Source organism: Pelodiscus sinensis, chromosome 3 (assembly GCF_049634645.1).
Source record: "Pelodiscus sinensis isolate JC-2024 chromosome 3, ASM4963464v1, whole genome shotgun sequence".
Lineage (NCBI taxonomy): Eukaryota > Metazoa > Chordata > Testudines > Trionychidae > Pelodiscus > Pelodiscus sinensis.
Window position 1 is genome coordinate 56,098,272 of NC_134713.1, and position 20,071 is coordinate 56,118,342.

The 20,071-nt window shown below is 46.1% G+C and overlaps 1 protein-coding gene across 1 annotated transcript in view; it reads left to right on the top strand.

Moving 5' to 3' along the window:
* The window catches only part of PHIP (PHIP subunit of CUL4-Ring ligase complex), a 303,792-nt gene that overhangs the window by 22,563 nt on the left and 261,158 nt on the right, over positions 1-20,071 (top strand). Inside the window, exon 7 of the mRNA XM_075923789.1 lies at positions 5,828-5,988. Within this exon, the coding sequence (XP_075779904.1) occupies positions 5,828-5,988 (161 nt within the window). The remainder of the gene's footprint in view (positions 1-5,827; positions 5,989-20,071) is intronic.

A 20,071-nucleotide genomic window follows, 5' to 3' on the forward strand; every position in this document is an offset into this window, starting at 1 on the left:
TGACAAACTCATTACTATAGGTATCATTACCTTCCGTCTAGAAACTTTGGTCCTCTCTTTTATCATCACTCTCTAAACTTTTCTTTGTGAGAATTTTCTTAGTGTTTTCTGTCACTTCAGCTGATACTTGAGGCATGTGGCTCTTAAACCCCGTGGTTAAGCTAATGCATCTTCATAACCTATTTTTCAGAATTATACTAGAATTTTGTTTTATATAGCTAACTACCAAGGACTAGTGGGCCTAATAAGTGGTGCTTTATGTATTGTCTATGGGATTTATGTATCTTGAAAAAGTAGTTTATTATCTACTCATTTAACAAAATAATGAAAAATCGGGCAGTGGACTTGGACAGTGTTTCATTATCATCTTTTCCTAGAAGAAAAATGGGAGAGCGACAAACATCTGAGGGTTTTTCTTCAGTGCCATTGGGGTTAGTTGACCTTTCTACCTTCGGAATGTGTATCCCAGTAAGTGCTATTGACTGGTAATTTCTTAGAAATGTTTCTATTGATACATAAATAAAATAGTTTTAACTTTTTGGTTATGGCTCCATTGGTTGTATGAACTTAATAGTAGTAATGTTTGTAGATTTTAGGTTACAAAATATTCTTAACAGATTTAGGAAGAAGGTGATTTAATACTTATTGCATCATTCTGTTCTTCGAGTGCTTGTTTTTGTTGATTCCAATCAGCGCACATGCACAGTAGCTGGAAGATTTTTCCTATAGCTACATTTGTTGGATCAGTCTGGTCACCCCTGTAGTCATGCCTTCATGATGCCTTAATAAAGAGCCTACCAACCTGCTGCCACCTCCTTGGTCCCTGTTAAGGGACTTCTGTGTAGAATATTAACACATCTGCAGTGTCAAACCTCGCAGGGGTACCATTTCAGCAGGTCATTTCATGGCCACAAGTAGTTCCTTTGCCTGGATGTCACAATTCCAATCTTACAGAGGTGGGGCTTTTTCCCAGGTAGACCTTTTTTGCCATGCAACATAGCAGGACATGCCAGCAGTTCTGCTCCTTCCAAAATCACAGTCTGGGCTCCAGCACAGGCATCTTCCGCCTCCATTGGGGAGGTTATCTTCTAATACTGTTCATTTATAAGGTATTCTTCAAGATCTAGAGGGAACGAGCTCAGGCCATATCGATAGCATCAGCCTGGTTCCATTAGCATTGGTATACATCCCTCCTAGACGTGTCCATAGAAGTCCTGGTCACTCTGTTGCCTTTCCCAGACCTTCCAACACAAGATCTTGGACATCTGAACCTCAGGTTGCTTCACCTAAGGTGTGGAAGCTCTGTGTTTGAACATGATGGAGCTTCCCCAGTCAGACCACACTAGACAAGTCCTCCTTAGCAGCAGAAAACCCTCTGAGAGCCACATACCATTTTGGTCTGGTCGATGCAGCATCATTAACCTCTGACGCTATCCTCAGTGCCACTTACTTGGGATTACCTCTTCTGTCTGAAGCAGCAGGGCCTTCTGATTGTCATCAATAAGGGTGTATTTAACCACAATCTTGGCCTTAAATGGGGCTGCCTGTAGTCAGCCAATTCTTTAAAAGGCTGTCCGGGACATCAGCTTGGTCCTTCTTAGGCTTGTCACTTCTTCTCTTCTCTCCCCCCTCCAGTTTGAACTATTAGCAACTTGCTACCTGCTCTGCCTCTCTTGCAAAGTGGCATTCCTGGCAAAGTTCCCTCAAATCTTTTCCATCTACGTGTGGATTTTTTTCCATTCATGTGTAAAATAAACTTAATGTGCACTGAGGCATGTGTGAATGTACACCACTAGTGGAAACCAAAAAACTAGCTGTGGGTGCTTTGTTAATCAGCTGGTTAGCACTTGAATCTTTCCTGAGCAGTCACACAAGCACACAGCTTTTAGGGAACACTGATTCTTGATAGCAATAACCTTGGCCAGAAGGGTGCCTGAATTCAGAAACCTAACATCAGCGCTTTCCTATACCTTGTTACATAAAGACAAGGTTCAGCAGGCCTCATCCTGCTCTCTTCCTGAAGGTCATGTTCAGTGTTTCCTGTAATCTGGGTGCTTAAATTTAAAGGAGGGTAACTAAGGCAAATCAGCATGGCTTAATGAAAAATATATCTTGTCTGACTAGATAGTTTGTGGGGATTTTTTTGGTGAGATAAATTTGATTGATAAAGGTAGTAGTGTTGACAGATCTTGATAAATCAGAGAGGAGCCAGGAGCATAATGAAGTGATTGGAAAAATGCACCTTATAGTGATTGAACTCCTGGAATCTCTCTCTTTAGTTGGACAAAGAAGTTAAAGGGTATCTTGATTACAATGTATAAATATCTATCTCTGGAACAGATATTTAATAATGGGATCTTCAGTCTAGCAAAGAAAAGTACCCCATGGCTGGAAGCTGAAACTAGAGAAATTCAGACTGCAAATGGAACAGAAATGTTTTACAGTGTAGGTAATTTAAAGAATGGAACAATTTAGCAAGGGTGGGTTGTCCAGCACAAGCAATTTTTAAATCCAATTTGGATGTTCCTCAAAAAAAGCTCTAGGACAGTGGTTTTCAAACATTTTTCTCATGACCCACTAGAAGAAAATTAATTGATGCCCATGATCCAACATAATTTGACGAGAGTGTAGGTTCTGGGTTGGGGCTGAGGATGAGAGCTTTGGGCATAGGAGGGGGCTCTGGCTTTGGCGGTGTCAGGGCTGAGACAGGAGGGGCTTACTTTGATCGGCTCCCAGTCAATGATGTGGGGTGTGTGTGTGTGCGTGCGTGCTAAGGCAAGCTTCCTACATCCCCTGGCACCGCAGAACATGCTGCATCCCAAAAGCAGCCAGCAGCAGGTTCCCAGCCAGGGCTGGAAAAGTGGAGCCCTGTGTGCTCCCTCGCACCCTACCTAGGAGTTGGGCCTGTTGCTGGCTGCTTCTGGGGCGCAGCACAGTCTGCACTGCCAGGACAGGCAGGTCTGCCTTAGCACCCACATTGGTAACCTGATCACTCTGCAGCAATGAGCCAGTGCCTGACATTCCACAACGCAGTATTTGGTTGCGACCCGTAGTTTGAAAACCATGGATCTAGGAATTATGATAGGGAAATTCTGTGTTTTTTTTTTTTGTTTTTTTTTTTTTTAAATGTTAGAGTAGATGATGATGATGGTCACTTCTGGCCTTGGAATCCATGACTCTGAATGATTAAAGATTTGGAAACATGCCTAGTAGTGAGATACTTATAGCTAAAAAAAGAGTATGAGGTGATGTAGTTATTGTCTGGAAATACTGTACAGTAACTTCATGGAAGAGATTTGATAGGAGATTGTAGTTCATTTTTGGATCAACTTCCCTGGGGATGTAGGGATCTTCCATTACTTGTAGTCTTTATATCAAAATCGGATATCTTTATAATTTGCTATCTCTCAAACTGAAGTTATAGATTTCATCCAATAATTTTGGCACCAACCTGTTGATCCTGGTTTTTGTTCTGTAGGAGGTCATATTAATTGACCATTAATCGACGGTCTCTTTTGGCCTTAAAATCCATGAAATTAAATTGCCATTCCATTGAGAGCCAGTATAATGCTCAGAGCACAAGGATGCTGTGTGCTGAACAACTGACATGGATCAGCTGAAATGTTTTTTGTTTGTGTTTGTATGTACTCTAAAGTACAGAGAATTGCAGTAACTTACCCTGGAAATCAGACTAACATAGAACAACGTGGTCTGGTCATCATTGGGAAAGTAGGGAGCACTAACTTTTTGACAGTTTCAATTGGAAATTGGTAAATTGAATGAAACTGCTTGGGAGTACTAAAATTTCTCTCTATTGTGACAGACTGCCTTAGTAGTAGGTGAAGAAGTGACGGTGACTACCTCTTCAAAATGTTTTCTTTTTCCAACCAAGATAATCTCAGCTTTATTTTCAGCTAGCTACATTTTTCATCTGCTTGCTGCTCTTGGCCAGGCACTGATACAGTTGGATCATAGCACTACAATGATGGAAGTGAGCGAGACATAAAACTTTGACATTTGACACTGTGATATTTAATTAGGTTCTCTGGTAGGCTGATACACATGTTGAACAGGATAGATGTAGGAATAGAGGTACTCCACAGATGAACAGGTTGATATTAAGGAAGTTGCTCATTGTCTGAGAGCCAAAAGGAAGGATTTCATCCAGCTTAGTAATTTCCTGATATCCCTCACCAATGAACATATGATCATCCATTTTCATGACTTCCGAAACTTCCATTCTATGTACTAAACTGAAACCTGATAGGAGAGGCCCATTCATTATCTTGGTGGTGGATTTGAATGCTGTTCTTTTGCTGTGTAGTTCTCTTGTTTGGTTCTCTGGATGATAAGAGGTATTACATTAGGAGCATATATTTTATTTTGTAATATAATGAACTGACTGACATCTTTTTGTTCTGGAAAACTCTTATAAATTCCTAAATAGACTTTATATGTAATTTACAAGACTGCTGTTTTTTGCTGGTCTTAGCTTTTCATCTGCTTCTTGGCACTTGTCTGTTCCCAAGCATTGATAGGGGAGAATCTCCTTGCAAGTAAAGGCTTTTATATATTGTAATTTTGTATCATAGCAGATCTAGAAATGGGAAGTCCTCAATTCTTTTGCTTTAATCTATGTATTGATTTCATTATGCTTCGTATAGAATGAATTGTTAAAAGGAGAATCTGTTCTTTTCAGTTGCAGGGCTAAAGGCACCCTGGGCTCTGTTCTACCAAGAGTTTAGCTTGCAAAAGGATGCTGCTTTCAGGGTGGAGGAAGAGGGAGGGGGGGATACTGAAACACAGTTTTGCATGGAAATTGCCTTTTTAGGTTGTGTTAGACCAGTGGAAGACCTGGCAGAGGTAGGCCTAACTGATACTGCTGGGGGTTCAGCTAATCCAGTAAGCAACTCCTGTGGATCCTTAGTTAAAATTAAAGCTGTCTCTCCCTAGCAAGCGTGCGCAGTGGAAACACCACCTTTCTTCATGGGAAAATGTTGCCCGATTTTTAACCTTACTCGACAATCCTGCAGGCACTGCTGAGTCAGTGAAGTGTAGCCTGTGCCATCCAGAATGAATTTGGCTAATAAATTAATTAATCTTTTAACCAGGACTGTCTGTGTAATGAGAGTAAACATTACCAAAATGTCTGATGTGTTTATGTGCAATTAAAACCATGAAGAAAAATCAGGGGCAGAATAAACTATAATTTGCATTATCACAATTTTACTATGTATTAAATACATTGCTCTTACCCTTTCCTTTGCCTCTTCACCTTAAAGGTTCAAAACACAGATTGGGAACTGTTGGGTTAATGTTAACCTAGGTGTATGTTTGTCAAGTTTCACTGTTGCTAAACCTCAGGTTCTTGGTCTAGTGCTACTGACTTATGACAAGAATCAAAACAGCAAACAAGCAGCAAAATTATTTCTTCCTTGACATGTCTCTTTGTCTTCTATAAGGATTGTCAACATGAACTTTAATTTATGCCAATAAAACTTAGTTTAGCAGAAGAAAACTACATTCATGCCAGATTTGTATGTAACCAGTTGATTATTTTTCCTGTTGTATCTTTGAAAAGCAGAATATCGAGCATGTCATGGAAGCACTAGACAAGAGCATCTGAAGTATTTTTGCCCCCTCTCCCCCCTCATCTGTTTAAGTGTGCTATGGATTTTGGTTAAGCTAGGGATGATTATGAAATTAGAGAATGGTTGCAGAAGATGCACATGCTGTAAGTGGTCAAACACGATTTCCTTTTCTTGACATGCAGGTTAGCATGTCCAGTACCAAATAATCACTGTTAATATTTTTTCTCCTTTGGTAGCGGATACCCTTTTTTCAAGAAAACTAAATGGAAAATACAAACTTGAACAACTTGTTCCAACTGCTGTGTATCAGCATATGAAAATGCACAAACGAATCCTAGGACACTTATCTTCTGTATACTGTGTAACTTTTGATCGTACTGGCAGACGGATATTTACCGTAAGTACAAATTCCTTACTTTCATACTGCTGTTTTAAATATAGCTCAGAAGATATGATCAAATAACCACTATTCTCAAAACTGTACTCATTTTGTGTACTAAGAGCAGATAACTAATAACGCATTTAGGGTATGTCTACACTAGCCCCCAAGTTCGATCTAGGGAGGCTAATGAGGGCAACCGAAATTGCAAATAAAGCGTGGGACTTAAATATCCCGCGTTTCATTAGCATGTTCCCGTCGGTTGCCATTTTAGAAATTGACTAGCCCAAAGTAACTGCCCGTGTGTCTACACGCGGAAGTGAAACGGGATTCTGTATTAAAGCCCTAAATCGAATTAGCTGTTAAACCTCATTCCAGGAGGAATAACAGCTAATTCGATTTAGGGCTTTAATTCGGAATCCTGTTTCCCTGCCGTCTGTAGATGCGGGCAGTTACTTCGGGCTAGTCAATTTTTAAAATGGCAACCGGCCGGGAACATGCTAATGAAGCGCGGGATATTTAAATCCCATGATTCATTTGCAATTTCAGTCGCCTTCATTAGCTTCCCTAGATCGAACTAGGAGGCTAGTGTAGACATTCCTGTAGTTATTACTTGACTTTGGTGTTTAAAGTGGACTTCTTTAAAGAAAACATAACAGAATATCCATCTTGATAGTCATATTTTTTTTAAAATTACCACTTGAGATATGGGTTTTCGACTGCTATGTTTACAAGGTAAAATTTAAGTAAAATTTGGTTATTTTAATGAACGTGGTAAATCTTGGTTGCCTTCCACCAATCTCCCCAAATTTTTGGGTATAGCATATTGAACAGTGGTCTCGATTTCTTAATCAGTATCACTGTTCTATTAATATTTATAAAGATTTTAGAGGGTGTTAAAATTAATCTGTTGACAAAGTCTTAAGGAAATGGATCCTATCAAACTAATCAATATATTACGGAATTATGAATTTGGATGATAGAGGTAATAGAGGTAAACTTCTTTAAGGCACAACATTTTAAGAAACTAGGAGGATACAAAATCAACATAGCACGTTAAATGGATTAAAAACTGGCCAATTGATGTTTCGGTGTATTCAGGGAATCACTAAGCAAGCATGGTTAAAATGTTCCACAAGGATTATTTTTTTGGCTATATGCTGTTTATTACTTTTGAGAGTGATCTGGAAGAAAACATATGTCATAAAGATTGCAGATTCAAGGGGGCGGGAGGGTAAATAACAGAAAAAAGAAATCACTGGCGCACTGATTTTGATCACTGGGTAAACTGGCCGTAGGCAAATGATGCATTTCAGTACAGACAAATGTAATGTCATACATCGAGCAACAAAGAATATAGGTCCTAGAGGATATAAGAGACTCTTATTTTGGGCAGCAACTCTGAAAAAGACTTGGGGTCATAGGCAGTGTCTAAACTATATCTCTTTCTTGAAAAAGGGATGTAAATTAGACGCTTGGAAATTGCAAATGAAGCCGGGATTTAAATTTCCCACACTTCATTTGCATAATTGCAGCCACATTTTTTTCCTGAAAAAATGAGGTGTGCAGGATCTTTCAAAAAAGGGTTTTATTTTCAAACAATCCTAGTCTAAACAGCCGTTTTTCTTTCGAAAAGCCCCCTTTCGAAAAAAACTCCGCAGCCTCCATTATGGAAATGAAGTGTGGGAAATTTAAATCCCGGCTTCATTTGCAATTTTGAAGTGTCTTTTTCGAGAAAGGGATGTATTTCAGACACAGCCATGGTGCATAATCAACTGAATCTCAGCTAGCAGTGTGATGCTGTGATTCAAAGAGTAATGTGGAGCTTGGGTGTATAAATGGGGAATATCAAGTTGAAAGGGGGTTTATTTTGTCCCTATGTTTGGACTTCTATGTCAAGTTCTAGAGTCAACACTTTAAGAAACATCTTGATAAATTAGAGAGGATTCCGAGAAGATCCAGGAGAACGATTGAAGGATTGGAGAACATGCCTTGTAGTGACAGACTCAAGGGAACTCAATTTGTTTAAGCATCAAAAAGATGGTTAATATTGACTAGATCGGCTTGTAAGTACCTGTGTGGAGAACAGAAATTGATAAGGCATATTTAGTCTAGCAGACAAAGGTACAAAAAGATCAAATAAGTGGAAGTTGAAGCTAGACAAATTGAGGCAAGAAATAAGGCATTTTTTTAACATTGACAACAGTCGTTGGAAAACTTAGATATTGTGGTGGATTGTCCATCACTGGAAATGTTTAAATCAACAGTGGATGTTTTTCTAAAAGATATGCTATAACTCAGAGGAGTTCAGGAAAGTTTTAGAACCTGTAGTAGTCAGGAGGTCAGATGAGACCGTCACAATAGTTCCTTCTGGCCATTGAATTTACCTACCAATCTGAAACAGCTTGTTGTTAGTCTGTGAAACTCTGGGGTGACTTACATAAGAGGGGCTGTGCCAGTAAAAGTAGAGGGATGGTTCAGTTTTCTTGCTTTAGCTATTACAGTCTTAGTTTGTAAAACTTTTTGGTTTTAATACAATGAACATTCTCCTTTCAGCCCACACTTTACTCTCTCATCCCCTATGCAAGTTTCCAGGTTTCTGATCAAGCTTCTGTTCATTTTGCTCACCTGTCAGCTACATGGCAGAGCAGGCAAAATGGAGAATCTCTTGCTCTTCCTTCACTTTTCTATGTTAACAGCCCCAGAAGTGGAGCTCTTCTGCAGCTGCTCCCATGGTCCTATTTGTGCCCTGATAGGGGAAGAAGCTCAGTTTGGATAATTATGTTCTTCACATATTCAGCAGGCTGGGTCCTTACTGATCACTTAGTCTTTAGGGACAAGTCCCAAAATCACTCTCCCTCCTCATGCTGGTCTAGTTCTCCTCCAGAAGTGAAAAACTTCAGACTCACCTTTTCCAATTTTTATGTGGGTAATAATCACATTGCAGGGCTCTTTGTTCTTTCTCACCATCTTTTATGTTCTGGGTTGCAGTCCAGACCAGTGCGGTTTATGTCACTGCTTTGCTCTGTAACCCTGAATGCCTCAAAGTGCTCTGCTGCTGTAGCTCCCTTTTCTGGACATTTCCAGCCAGCATACAGTCATGCACTGTCTCCATAGGTTAAGCAGCTCTAACTAAGCAGTTCCGATTCCAGAAGCCTGCTTACACCACACTTGGGCCCGGGTTATCCTTGAAAAATGAATCCAACAATCTCCAGTCCTTGATTCTCCCAAAATCATGTACTTTGCAATGTCCTGGACCATTAAGAAGTGTTAGGGTTCATCTGTTCTTTTAAACAATAACCAGCAGCTTGCCACATTAACTGAAGTTAGTGAGACGCAGCACTTCATTGGATTAGATTTGTTGTTAATCTTATTTTATTTTAAAGAAGATTGGAATTTACTTAACTCCTGTATAAAAGATATAGTTAGGAATGGTTACAAGCAAATAAGAGTGAAAAATGCTTTCTGGAAGCTGACTTACAAAAACAAATACAAAACAAATAGACTTTGAGTGAACCATCTTCTAGCAAGATTTATTTGAACACTCCTCTTGTCATGATCTCCTGTAAAGTCCAAAGTCCTGGGTTCCTTTGTCATCTTAAGTGAAAGATACCGTAGGGTTCTTTGCTCCTGTCTTTTACAGTCCAGCGCACCTTTGAAATACGGATTTTTTTAAAAATAATATCCAGCAAGTTAAAATTAATTCAGGCTGTGAGGAAGGGGACATACAAGTCCAGTAGTCAAGGACGTGACATATATTGTTCACCCCCCATTACTTGTTGGAAACGAATCATTCTGCCTTTCAGCAGTCTCTTCCCCCTGCTGTAGTGAAGAGTGGTCATTTGCTCCCTCTGTTGCTTTGATGATCCTGATTATTTTCTATGTAAACAATTCCTTTTGTCTCTTCATGTACCTTGGAAATATCTTCAAGGTGGCAGTACCACGTTCCTTTGCCCAGTTGGGGTAATTTTAGCTCTGTTGGGCAGATGTACTTAAATGACATAATTTCTAGCATGTTCATGAGTTTGAATTTGCCCTCTGTACTTACACCCCATAGTAATATTAATGAACAGTATGCTGTTAGCTTTCTATTGATATCTTACATGACACCTTTTTATGGAGAAATTATGATTGTGGTGAGTTGAGATTCAGCTGGCCTGACCAGTTCAGTGTAATGTATTACATCATCTAATTGAGTCTCATGAATTGCAATGCTGCTAGCCACTGGAGCTCTATCTGTGGCCCGTGAACCACCTGTCTGAACCCTTCCCCCATACGCCTCTCACGCACTGAGGCACTGGAGTCCTGCATCTCATACTCCTCTCCCTTCCCTTCCAGTACTTTTGGAGCTGTGGTTGTTCCAGTTCTGGGAGGACGGGGGAGGAGCAGGTATGGAGTGTGGCTCGGGTGCTTCACAAGCTCCAAAAGTGCTGTGAGGGTGGTGGGAGGAGTAGGAAGTATAGGACTCTGGTGAAAACCGCTGGGTGTCGTACCTCAGTGTTCTGTACCTTAGTACCTTTGGTGGTCTGAACTGTCAGTGTTAGCGTCGTTTGGTCTGGATCGTCCTGGCGTGCTTCTGACAGGACCTCTACTCCGTCAGTGGTGGTAAACTTTTGGCTGCGTACTTAACAATCTGTACTCCCTTTATCTAGAGTGTTAGACCCTGTACACTTGGGTCAACACAGGAGATCTCTGAGAGTCCCCAAAAACGACACATGTAGGCAAGGTTTGAAATCAATCGAGCGAGTTTATTGTCAAATGTGAAGCTCTAACAGTTGGTAACAGAGATCAGTACAATGTTATACCACTGTGCATTATGGCCTGCGTTGACAAGGTACCAACACCGGGCAGGCCTATTGCCGTATATCCGATATTAACAGCAGTTAGTCAAAGTTGAGCTACTGTGCATTCTGTAAGTTTAGGCAGTGACACCTGCCATTCAGGCACCTAGTGCCCCCCCCCCCAGGTGGGCCAGAGAGCACCCTTTGTGGTGTCCTTTTATAGACAAGTACGAACAACTTACATCACTTCTTTACGTACTAGGTTGCCACCCTCTGTTGCCTAGATCACCGGTATCGGGCCGCGGGAAATAAATACCGGGCCTCAGCATCCTGGTGGCTGCCGGTGGAGCCGGCCTTAGACTGATTCAACCGATTCGGTCGAATCGGGCCCCACACCGCTGAACCCGGCAGTGCCAGTGAGTTAGAGCTGGGGGCCCTGCTCCACCAATGTGTGGAGCTGCGTCTCTCCCCTGGCTCTGCCTGGACCGGGCCCCGGACTTCGCTGCGCATCCTCCCACCCTGCCCCCAGAGCGTCCCCCTTGTCTACGGACTGTCCCTGCCATGTGCGGCTTCTCCTTGCCGCTTGCTGCTGCCCATGTGTGGCGTTGCACGTGGGCGGGGAGGACGCCTGGGCGTGACGTGACATCATGGCCCGGGGTTTTGAAACTCTTCGGAGGCATGCGGCGGGGTCACGCTGGCTCTGGGTTTGGCCTCTGGTGCTTGAGTGCGGCCTCCGGCCCTGCAACATGGAAGGCAGAAGGTAAGAAATGGGCTTGTGCGGCGGCAGGGAAGAGAGGCGGCGGGGGGCTTGGGAGGCGGAGGGGGAGGGCTGGAAGGAGAAGGGGCTTGGGTAGGGGGAGGGTAAGGCACCAAGAGACGGGTGCAGGAGAGAGACAAATGCCAGGGGGCCAAGTGCAGACAATGGAAAGGGCAGGAGGGAGGTGTCAGTGAGAGTGGGGACAGGGTGATGCTGGAAGAGGAGAGGAGAGGGGAAGGGCATTGGGGGCTGGAGGAGGAGGTGCTGGGAGAAGGCTTGAAAGAAGGGGTGGGCATGAGGAAGGCCGGGATGGAGCAAGTCTTGTGAGGGGCAGGGGGGGAATGGGGCAGAGAGTGGTGAGGGAGTGGGTATTGGGGGGAGGGGGTAGAGGGCAAAGGGTGCAGGGGCAGTAAGGGAAGGGGGAGGCACCAGGAGGGTGCAGGGCTAAGGGAAGGTGCAGGTGCCAGGGGATTCTGGGGTGAAGCAGAAGGGCAGACACCTGCAGGAGAGGGACCAGCACCAGAGGAGAGAGGCAGGGCTGGTGTCTACAGGAAGGTGTTAGAAGAGGGGTAGCTCACATGATCAAAGTGGGGTTACTGGAGGAGTGGGCATGGGGGAGAGAAGGGCTGGTGGAGGGGGGCAGGTGGCAGGAGGGCTGAGGGCAGTGAGAAGGGTGGGAGTCAGGACAGCAGAGGTGGGTGAGGAGTTGGGGGGCAGCAGGCACCAGGGAAGATGATGGAGCAAGGAGAGGAGACATGGTAGCAGAGAGAAAAGGTAAAGGTTTATAAAATATTTATTAATAACTTGGTATGCTGCCCACGACCAGTTTGTTTGTGCCCTGTGGTGCAGTTTGGGTTTATGTGGGGATCAACACGTGGCCAGCGAGTGGGAGCTGAAACAAAAAAGTAGTCAGTGTAATGATCTTCTGTTGATATGTGTTTTAGTAGTTCAATTCTTGGACTGTCATTTCTCATGAAAAGTGCTGTCATGGGTAGAAATCGGGTAAATATTGAATTTTATTAATATCAGCAGAACTGACTTAAATGGGGCCTGTGTGTTGTGTAGTCTTGCCTTAATCTTTGTATTCATGCCTGTCAGTGTGAGAGAAGCTATTTGTATATATTTCCTTGCATATGCAACCACACTTAAGTTGAGGCCCTCAGCATGTTCTGTAAGTATCAGTGTGCTCCTCGGGGCTTCCAAAGTTAAGTTGCCCTAGCTCATCCCTGACAGGTGTCTGTCTAACCTGGTCTTAAATATCTCCAGTGATGGAGATTCTGCAATCACACTAGGCCAGCGTTTCCCCAGCTATGGGCTGCAGCCCGGTAGCGGGCTGCAGGAAAAAACTACTGGGCCTCAGAGTGGTTGCCTGCGTGTTCTGCGCTCCCGGAGTGCCCGTGTGGTGCCGGGTCCTCTAAGCCCTCTGCTGGCCTGGGTGCAGTCTGCAGCCAGATGTTCTGGCTCCTGGCAGAGTCCTAGCTAGGAGAGGTGGAGGAGGAGGAGGAGGGGAGAGCAGCACTGGACTGGGGAATCTGGGTGGGCTGGGGTGATTTGGGGGGCCCTTGGAAGCAGGGCTGCCAGGGGGAGGGGCGCGAGGTTGGGGGCAGGGAGCTGACTGGGGAAGATGGGGGGGGGGAGTGGCTGCCGAAAGAAGGGCTGAACGCGGGCAGTGGGACTGGCCAAGGGAGATTGGGAGGAGAAGTGGGGGAGAACTGGCTGCCCGTGAGGGGGTTGGGGGAAGTGGGGCTGGACAGAGGCGCAGCGGGGGGAGGAATGAATCAGCCTGTGGAGAGTGGGACTGGCCATATGTAGATCTCGGGGTGCTGCCCCCTCTTGCCCCCAGAAAGCATTAGTTAGTCCATCCCGGGGATTCTAATGTTTGGCAGAAAGGCTTGTGCGTTTGGGGGTCTTCAACTTCATAAAACGAGCCAACAGATTCTGCTGAGTTGCTACATGGCAAGTTCTCTAAGCTGGTTCCTAGGACTCTCAGCCTGAGTTTGGAGCCCTGATGGAAGAAGGCTGGGTGGTCTCCAGAGCCACTTTGCAGGCTGCCCTGGATGTGGCTGATGCAGCCCACCCACACTATGGCCACAGGTGTGGTTTTGTGTTGCAACTCTGAGCTGCAGGTGTCTGGAGTGCCCCTCAAGCTCCAGACCAGTATTCAAGACCTCCCATTTGAGGATTCATCCCTTTTCTCTGAGCAGACTGACCAGTGGCTGCATGGTCTGAAGGATACCTGGGCCACCTTAAAGTACCTAGGAATCCATACTCTGGTTAACCAGTGTTGTTGTTCTTTGAGTGGTTGCTCATGTCCATTCGAATTAGATGTGTGCACCACATGCACCGCGTTTTCCGTAGCGGTACCCGTAGCGCTGGCAGAGTGCCCCCTGGAGTGGTGCCACCATCGCGGAGCATAAATACCCCTGCCGGCGCTGCCCCACCTCAGTTCCTTCTTACTGCCCGTGACGGTTGTTGGAGCGTGTCTCTCTCTTAGATCAGTTAATGGTTCCCGTTTCTCTTAGCATTATAGATAGTTCTGAATAGTTCAATTAGATAGATAGTGTCTTTTTGTTTTCCTTCTCCCCCTTTGGAGGTGAGGAATGCCAGGGCTGCAAGGCTTTAAGGCGCACAAGCACTAATTTTGACGGGCTGTTAGAGAGTCGCGCACCAGCCTCCCACCCTGACCCCCCATTTGGGGCCAGGTTACCCGGTTTGCTCAGGCCTGGGCAGAAATCACGACTGACGCTTGGGTCCTAAGGATAGTCAGGAGTGTCTATACCATCCCTTTTCTGGGTTTGCCCCCTTCCAACCCGCCCATCCCGTCCCTCTTCAGGGACACCTCTCACGAAGACACCCTCTGCCAGGAGGTGCTGGTGCTCCTCCAAAAGGGAGCTGTGGAGAGGGTCCCTTTACATCTGGAGGGCAAGGGGTTTTTCTCCCGATATTTCATTGTCCTGAAACCCCAGGTCGGGGTTCGTCCCATCTTAGATCTCAGGGACCTCAACAAGGCGGTCGTGAAATCCAAGTTCAGAATGGTAACCCTGGCTTCTGTCATTCCAGTTCTACAGTTAGGAGACTGGTACGCAGCTCTCGAGCTCAAGGATTGTGACTTCCATGCGGCAATAAGACCCAGCCTCTGGAGGTTTCTCCGTTTTATTGTTTCCTGATGCCACTTCCAATTCATAGTGCTCCCATTTGGCCTTTCAGCAGCACCAAGGGTCTTTACAAAATGCATGGCAGTGTAGCGGCATTCCTCCGCAAAAAAGGGGTACACGTGTTTCCGTACCTGGACGACTGGCTAATTCGCAGTCATTCCTATGAACAAGTCGAGGCCCATGTGTCCCTCACAAGGGCTCTCTTCATAAGGCTGGGACTCATGCTAAACAAGGAAAAGTCATTGTTGACTTCCTCTCAGCACCTCGAATTCGTAGGTGCCCTCCTGGTCGCCAGGGTACCGAGGGCACTTCTCCCCAGAACCAGGTTCCTGTCCATAGTGGAGCTGGTCTCCGAATTAACTCGGTTCCCTATCACGACCGCTCGAGGCTGCTGGGTCATGTGGCGGCGTGTACGTATGTGGTACGCTATGCTCGAATGAGGCTCAGGCCTCTGCAGACCTGGTTGGCAAAGGCATTCAATCAGTCCTGGGGTTTCTGGGACATGATTCTCACAGTGCCTCCGGGGATGATAGCCTCTTACAATGGTGGACTCAGGAGGCGGTGGTGTGCAGCGAGCGGGGTTCCCTTCACTGTACCTCGCCCCTTGCTTACACTGGTCACAGATGCCTCGGGCCTGGGTTGGGGAGCACACCTGGGGTGTGTCAGGACCCAGGGTCTCTGGTCCCCTGCAGAGTGGGCTCTGCATATAAATGTTCGGGAGCTCAGGGCAGTCAGGAGAGCATGCGAGACCTTCCTGTCGAAGCTCTCCCGCCGTTCTATCCTGGTCCGCATGGACAACATGGCAGCTGTTTTTCACCTCAACAGGCAGGGGGGAGCCCGGTCGCCTCCCCTCTGTTGCGAGGCTCTGTGCCTCTGGGACCTGTGCGAAGAGCACAACATAGTTTTGCAGGCAGAGTACCTGCTGGGGTGCAAAAACCTGCTGGCTGATGCTCTGAGCAGGTCCTGCGGAGCCCACGAGTGGTCTCTCAAGGACTCGGCTCTTCGTCAGATCTTCCACAGGTGGGGCTGTCCCCATTAGACCTGTTTGCCTCGGCACGCAATACCAAGTGTCAGAGTTCCTGCTCCCTGTTGGGGCTGGGGGAACACTCCTGGGGGGATGCCACGACGGTGATGTAGCCGGCGGGCATCCTCTATACTTTCCCTCCATTTCCCTTAATTCCCAGGGTTCTGACCAGGGTCAAGACTTTCAGGTCCACGGTCATCCTGATAGCCCCTCGGTGGCCCAGACAATTCTGTTTCCCTATACTGGTGGACATGCTCAGCGAGGAGCCTATAATGCTTCCTCCAGCTCGGGATCTCCTGACTCAACCTTGGGACGGGGGGACCATGGTTCACCCGAATCTCAGCTTTCTCCACCTGACGGCCTGGTTTATCCGTGGCTGACTCAACCAGAAAGGGAATGTTCCCAGGAGGTACAGATGGTGCTCCTAAGTAGTAGGAAACCGTCTACCAGGCAGTCGTATGCGGCCAAGTGGCGGCGCTTCTCATTGTGGGCGTCCAGAAGGGGAGTGCACCCGTCCTGTGCATCTGTTCCGTCCATTCTGGACTACCTTTTTGAACTTAGGCCCAGTGGCCTCTCTACCTCCTCTGTCAAAGTCCATGTGGCATCTCTCTCCGCCTTCCATGTTGGTTCGGCAGGGGTTTCCCTGTTTTCCGACCCTGTGGTCAAAAGGTTCCTTAAGGGTTTAGATAAGTTGTATCCCTCGGTTAGACCCCCATCCCCACTTGGGACCTCAACCTCCTGTTGTCTAGGCTTGTGTCGCCCCCTTTTGAGCCGCTTGCCACGTGTTCTTTGAAGCACCTCGCTATGAAGGTTGCATTCATTGTGGCCATTACATTGGCTTGCAGAGTCTCTGAGTTGGGGGCGTTAACTGTAAACTCGCCCTACCTAGTGTTTTCTGACAGTAATGTGAGGCTCCGCCGTCATCCGGCTTTTCTCCCCAAGGTGGTGTCACCATTCCATTTGTCCCAAGAAATTTACCTCCTGGTTTTCTTTCCAAAGCCCCACGCCTCCCCTAAGGAGCAAGTGCTCCATTCCCTGGATGCTAGACATGCGCTAGCTTTCTATATTGATAGGACTAAACCTTTTCGCAAATCCACATAATTGTTTATCGCTGTCGCTGACAGGATGAAAGGACTCTCCATATCGACCCAGAGGTTGTCCAATTGAGTCGCAGGATGTATCAGGGAGTGTTATGCCTTGGCCAGGAAGGTCCCGCCCCGGGTTACAGCACATTCCACCAGGGCGCAGGTGTCCTCTGTAGCTTTTGGGGCGCAGGTTCCAGTCACTGAAATCTGCAGGGCGGCCACGTGGCCCTCACTCCATACCTTTACGGCACACTACACGCTGGCACAGCAGGCCAGGGAGGACGCAGGGGTGGGCTCTGCAGTCCTCAGCTCTGTATTGTAAATATGTATGGTTTATCAGTGTCACATTGCACTTTATACAGTTTTTTCTGTGTTCGCTTGGCTGAATAAATTTGTTTGGATTGTTCAACTTTCGTGGACTTCTCTTTCTGAGTGCTCCGACCCCTCGTTCTTGAAGTGGGGTTGGCTTGGAAGTCACCTAATTCGAATGGACATGAGCAGCCACTCAAAGAAAAGAACGCTTACTTACCTGTAACTGTTGTTCTTGGAGATGTGTTGCTCATGTTCATTCGACTCCCCCACTACTTCCCATTCGTCGGAGCGTCCGGCAAGAAGGAACTGAGGTGGGGCAGCGCTGGCAGGGGTACTTATGCCCCACCATGGTGGCGCCACTCCAGGGGGCACCCTGCCGGTGCTACGGGTACTGCTAGGGAAAAAGCTCGGGAAGACGCGGTGCGCACACCTAATTCGAATGGACATGAGCAACACATCTCAAAGAACAACAGTTACAGGTAAGTAACGGTTCTTTTCCCTGTTGTGCAGGAATACTCCTAGGCCTTCTCAGCAGGGCACCCACCCTGATTTCTCCTGCTGCAGAGGGAGGAACGGTAATGGGAGGAATGGCAGATGCTGGTACTGACCGACCTTGGCCCAGAGCCAGCGCCCATCCAACAAGCCCTCTGGGCCTTGCCAAGGATTCTGAGGGTATGCCTGAGGACAGCTTACCAGCCCCACCTTTTTTGTTCAGGGAGTACGCCATTGCCTTTCTTTCGATTCCTCCCTGCCACCTCCTACCCCATCCCTCTTCAGGGACCCCTCTCAAGAGCATCTCCTCTGGGATGAGGTCCATTAGCTTTTAACCCTAAGCGTGCTGAAGCAGTCCCCCAGAGGTTCCTATTCCCCATACTTACTGGTTCCCAAGGCCACTCTCCTCCCTTCTACTTCAGAGTTCTTGCTTTTGACTTCAGCAAAGCTTTTGATACGGTCTCCCACAATATTCTTGCTGGCAAGTTATAGGAATATGGATTGGATAAATGGACTGTAAGATGAATCGAAAGCTGGCTAGACTGTTGGGCCCAATGGATAGTCTCGATGAATATCTCGGTCAGGTTGGCAGTTGGTTTCTAGCAGAGTGCCCCAATGATCTGTTCTAGGACTGGTTTAGTTCAACATCTTTATTAAGGACCTGGATGAGGGCATGTTTTGCACCCTTAGCAAGTTTGCAGATAACACTAAACTAGGTGGAGAGATAGATACGCTGGAGGGCAAGGATAGGGTTCAGAGTGACCTAGACAGATTAGAGGATTGGGCCAAAAGAAATCTGAGGTTCAACAAGGACAAGTGTAGAGTCCTGCACTTGGGACGGAAGAATCCCAAGCATTGTTACAGGCTGGGGACCGAATGGCTAAGTAGCAGTTCTGCAAAAAAGGATTGGGGATTACAGTGGATGAGAAGCTGGATATGAGTCGTCACGTCCAGCCCCCTGCCCAAGGCAGGACCAATCCCAACTAAATCAACCCAGCTAGGGCTTTGTCAAGCCGAGATTTAAGAATCTCTAGGGATGGAGATTCTACCACTTCCCTAGGTAACCCATTCCGGTACTTCACCACCCTCGTAGTGAAATAGTTTTTCCTAATATTCAACCTAGATCTCTCCCACTGTAAGTTAGGCCATTTCTCCTTGTTCTGCCATCCGTCCCTGCTGTGAACAGAAGGCTAATGGCATATTAGAGTGCATTAGGAGGAGCATTGCAGACAGATGCAGAGAAGTGATTATTCCCCTTTATTCGGGTCTGGTGAGGCCACATCTGGAGTATTGTGTCCAGTTCTGGGCCCCCATTATAGAAAGGATGTGGATGCATTGGAGAGGATCCAGCAGAGGCCGACCAAAATGATTAAGGGGCTGGAGCACATGATCTAAGAGGAGAGACTGAGGGGTTTGGGTTTGTTTAGTCTGCGGAAGAAAAGAGTGAGGGGGGATTTGATAGCAGCCTTCAACTTCCTTATGGGAGGTTCCAAAGAGGATGGCGAAAGGCTGTTCTCAGTAGTGACGGTTGGCAGAACAAGGAGCAATGAATGGCCTCAAGTTACAGTGGGAGAGGTCTAGGTTGGATATTAGAAAAAACTATTTCACTTGGAGGGTGGTGAAGCACTGGAATGGGTTACCTAGGGAGGTGGTGGAATCTCTATCCCTAGAGGTTTTCAAGTCTCAGCATGACAAAGCCCTGGCTGGGTTGATTTAGTTGGGATTGGTCCTGCCTTGGACAAGAGGCTGGACTTGATGACCTTCTGAGGTCTCTTCCAGCTCTGATTCTATACTGAAGGGTCTTTGGCAGCGCATGGATGCAGACAAATCTGTAGTAGCGCATACACAGGGGCACGGATCTTGAAGAAACATGCTAGTGCACAAAGTGAGTATTTTCTTCATGGGAGGTATGCAAAATTGTCCAGTGTACTGTTAATACTTTCATTAGGTTTTGGCACATGGACACTCTGACTGGTCCAGTATGAATTTGTATGCAATGAGAAGATACTGAAATATCAGCATAATGATCTTCACTGCTGCATCATTTGGCTGTAGCAGTTCTGTTGGTTCAAAAGTGAGGAACCTGAAGGGCTTTTACCCTCAGATTTCTTTTCCTTTTTGTTTTCATGTTCCTCCCTGGAATGGATTGGTCATTGTTAAACAGATACCTACAATCTGCATTGGCGCAACAATCATTTTTTTTCATTGGCTAGTAGTTTGGTGGGATTCAGTTCCAGTGCAGATGAGCCACTAGTTGGAACCTATTTAAAGGATGTTTGTAAGCATCTATATTTATATTTGTAGAACTAAGTCAGAGACCATAATCGATAGTTAACAGGTATTTTTATTTCAAATAGTGAATTTTTGTATTAAAAGATTCAATATTGCTTCACTAATTTGAATATGTAATTGCCACATTTAAAAGTAACTTTTTCCTCCAGTTTCCAGAACAATATGCTCCTACTAATCAGTCTGTTCTTTTCCCATTGGGTTCT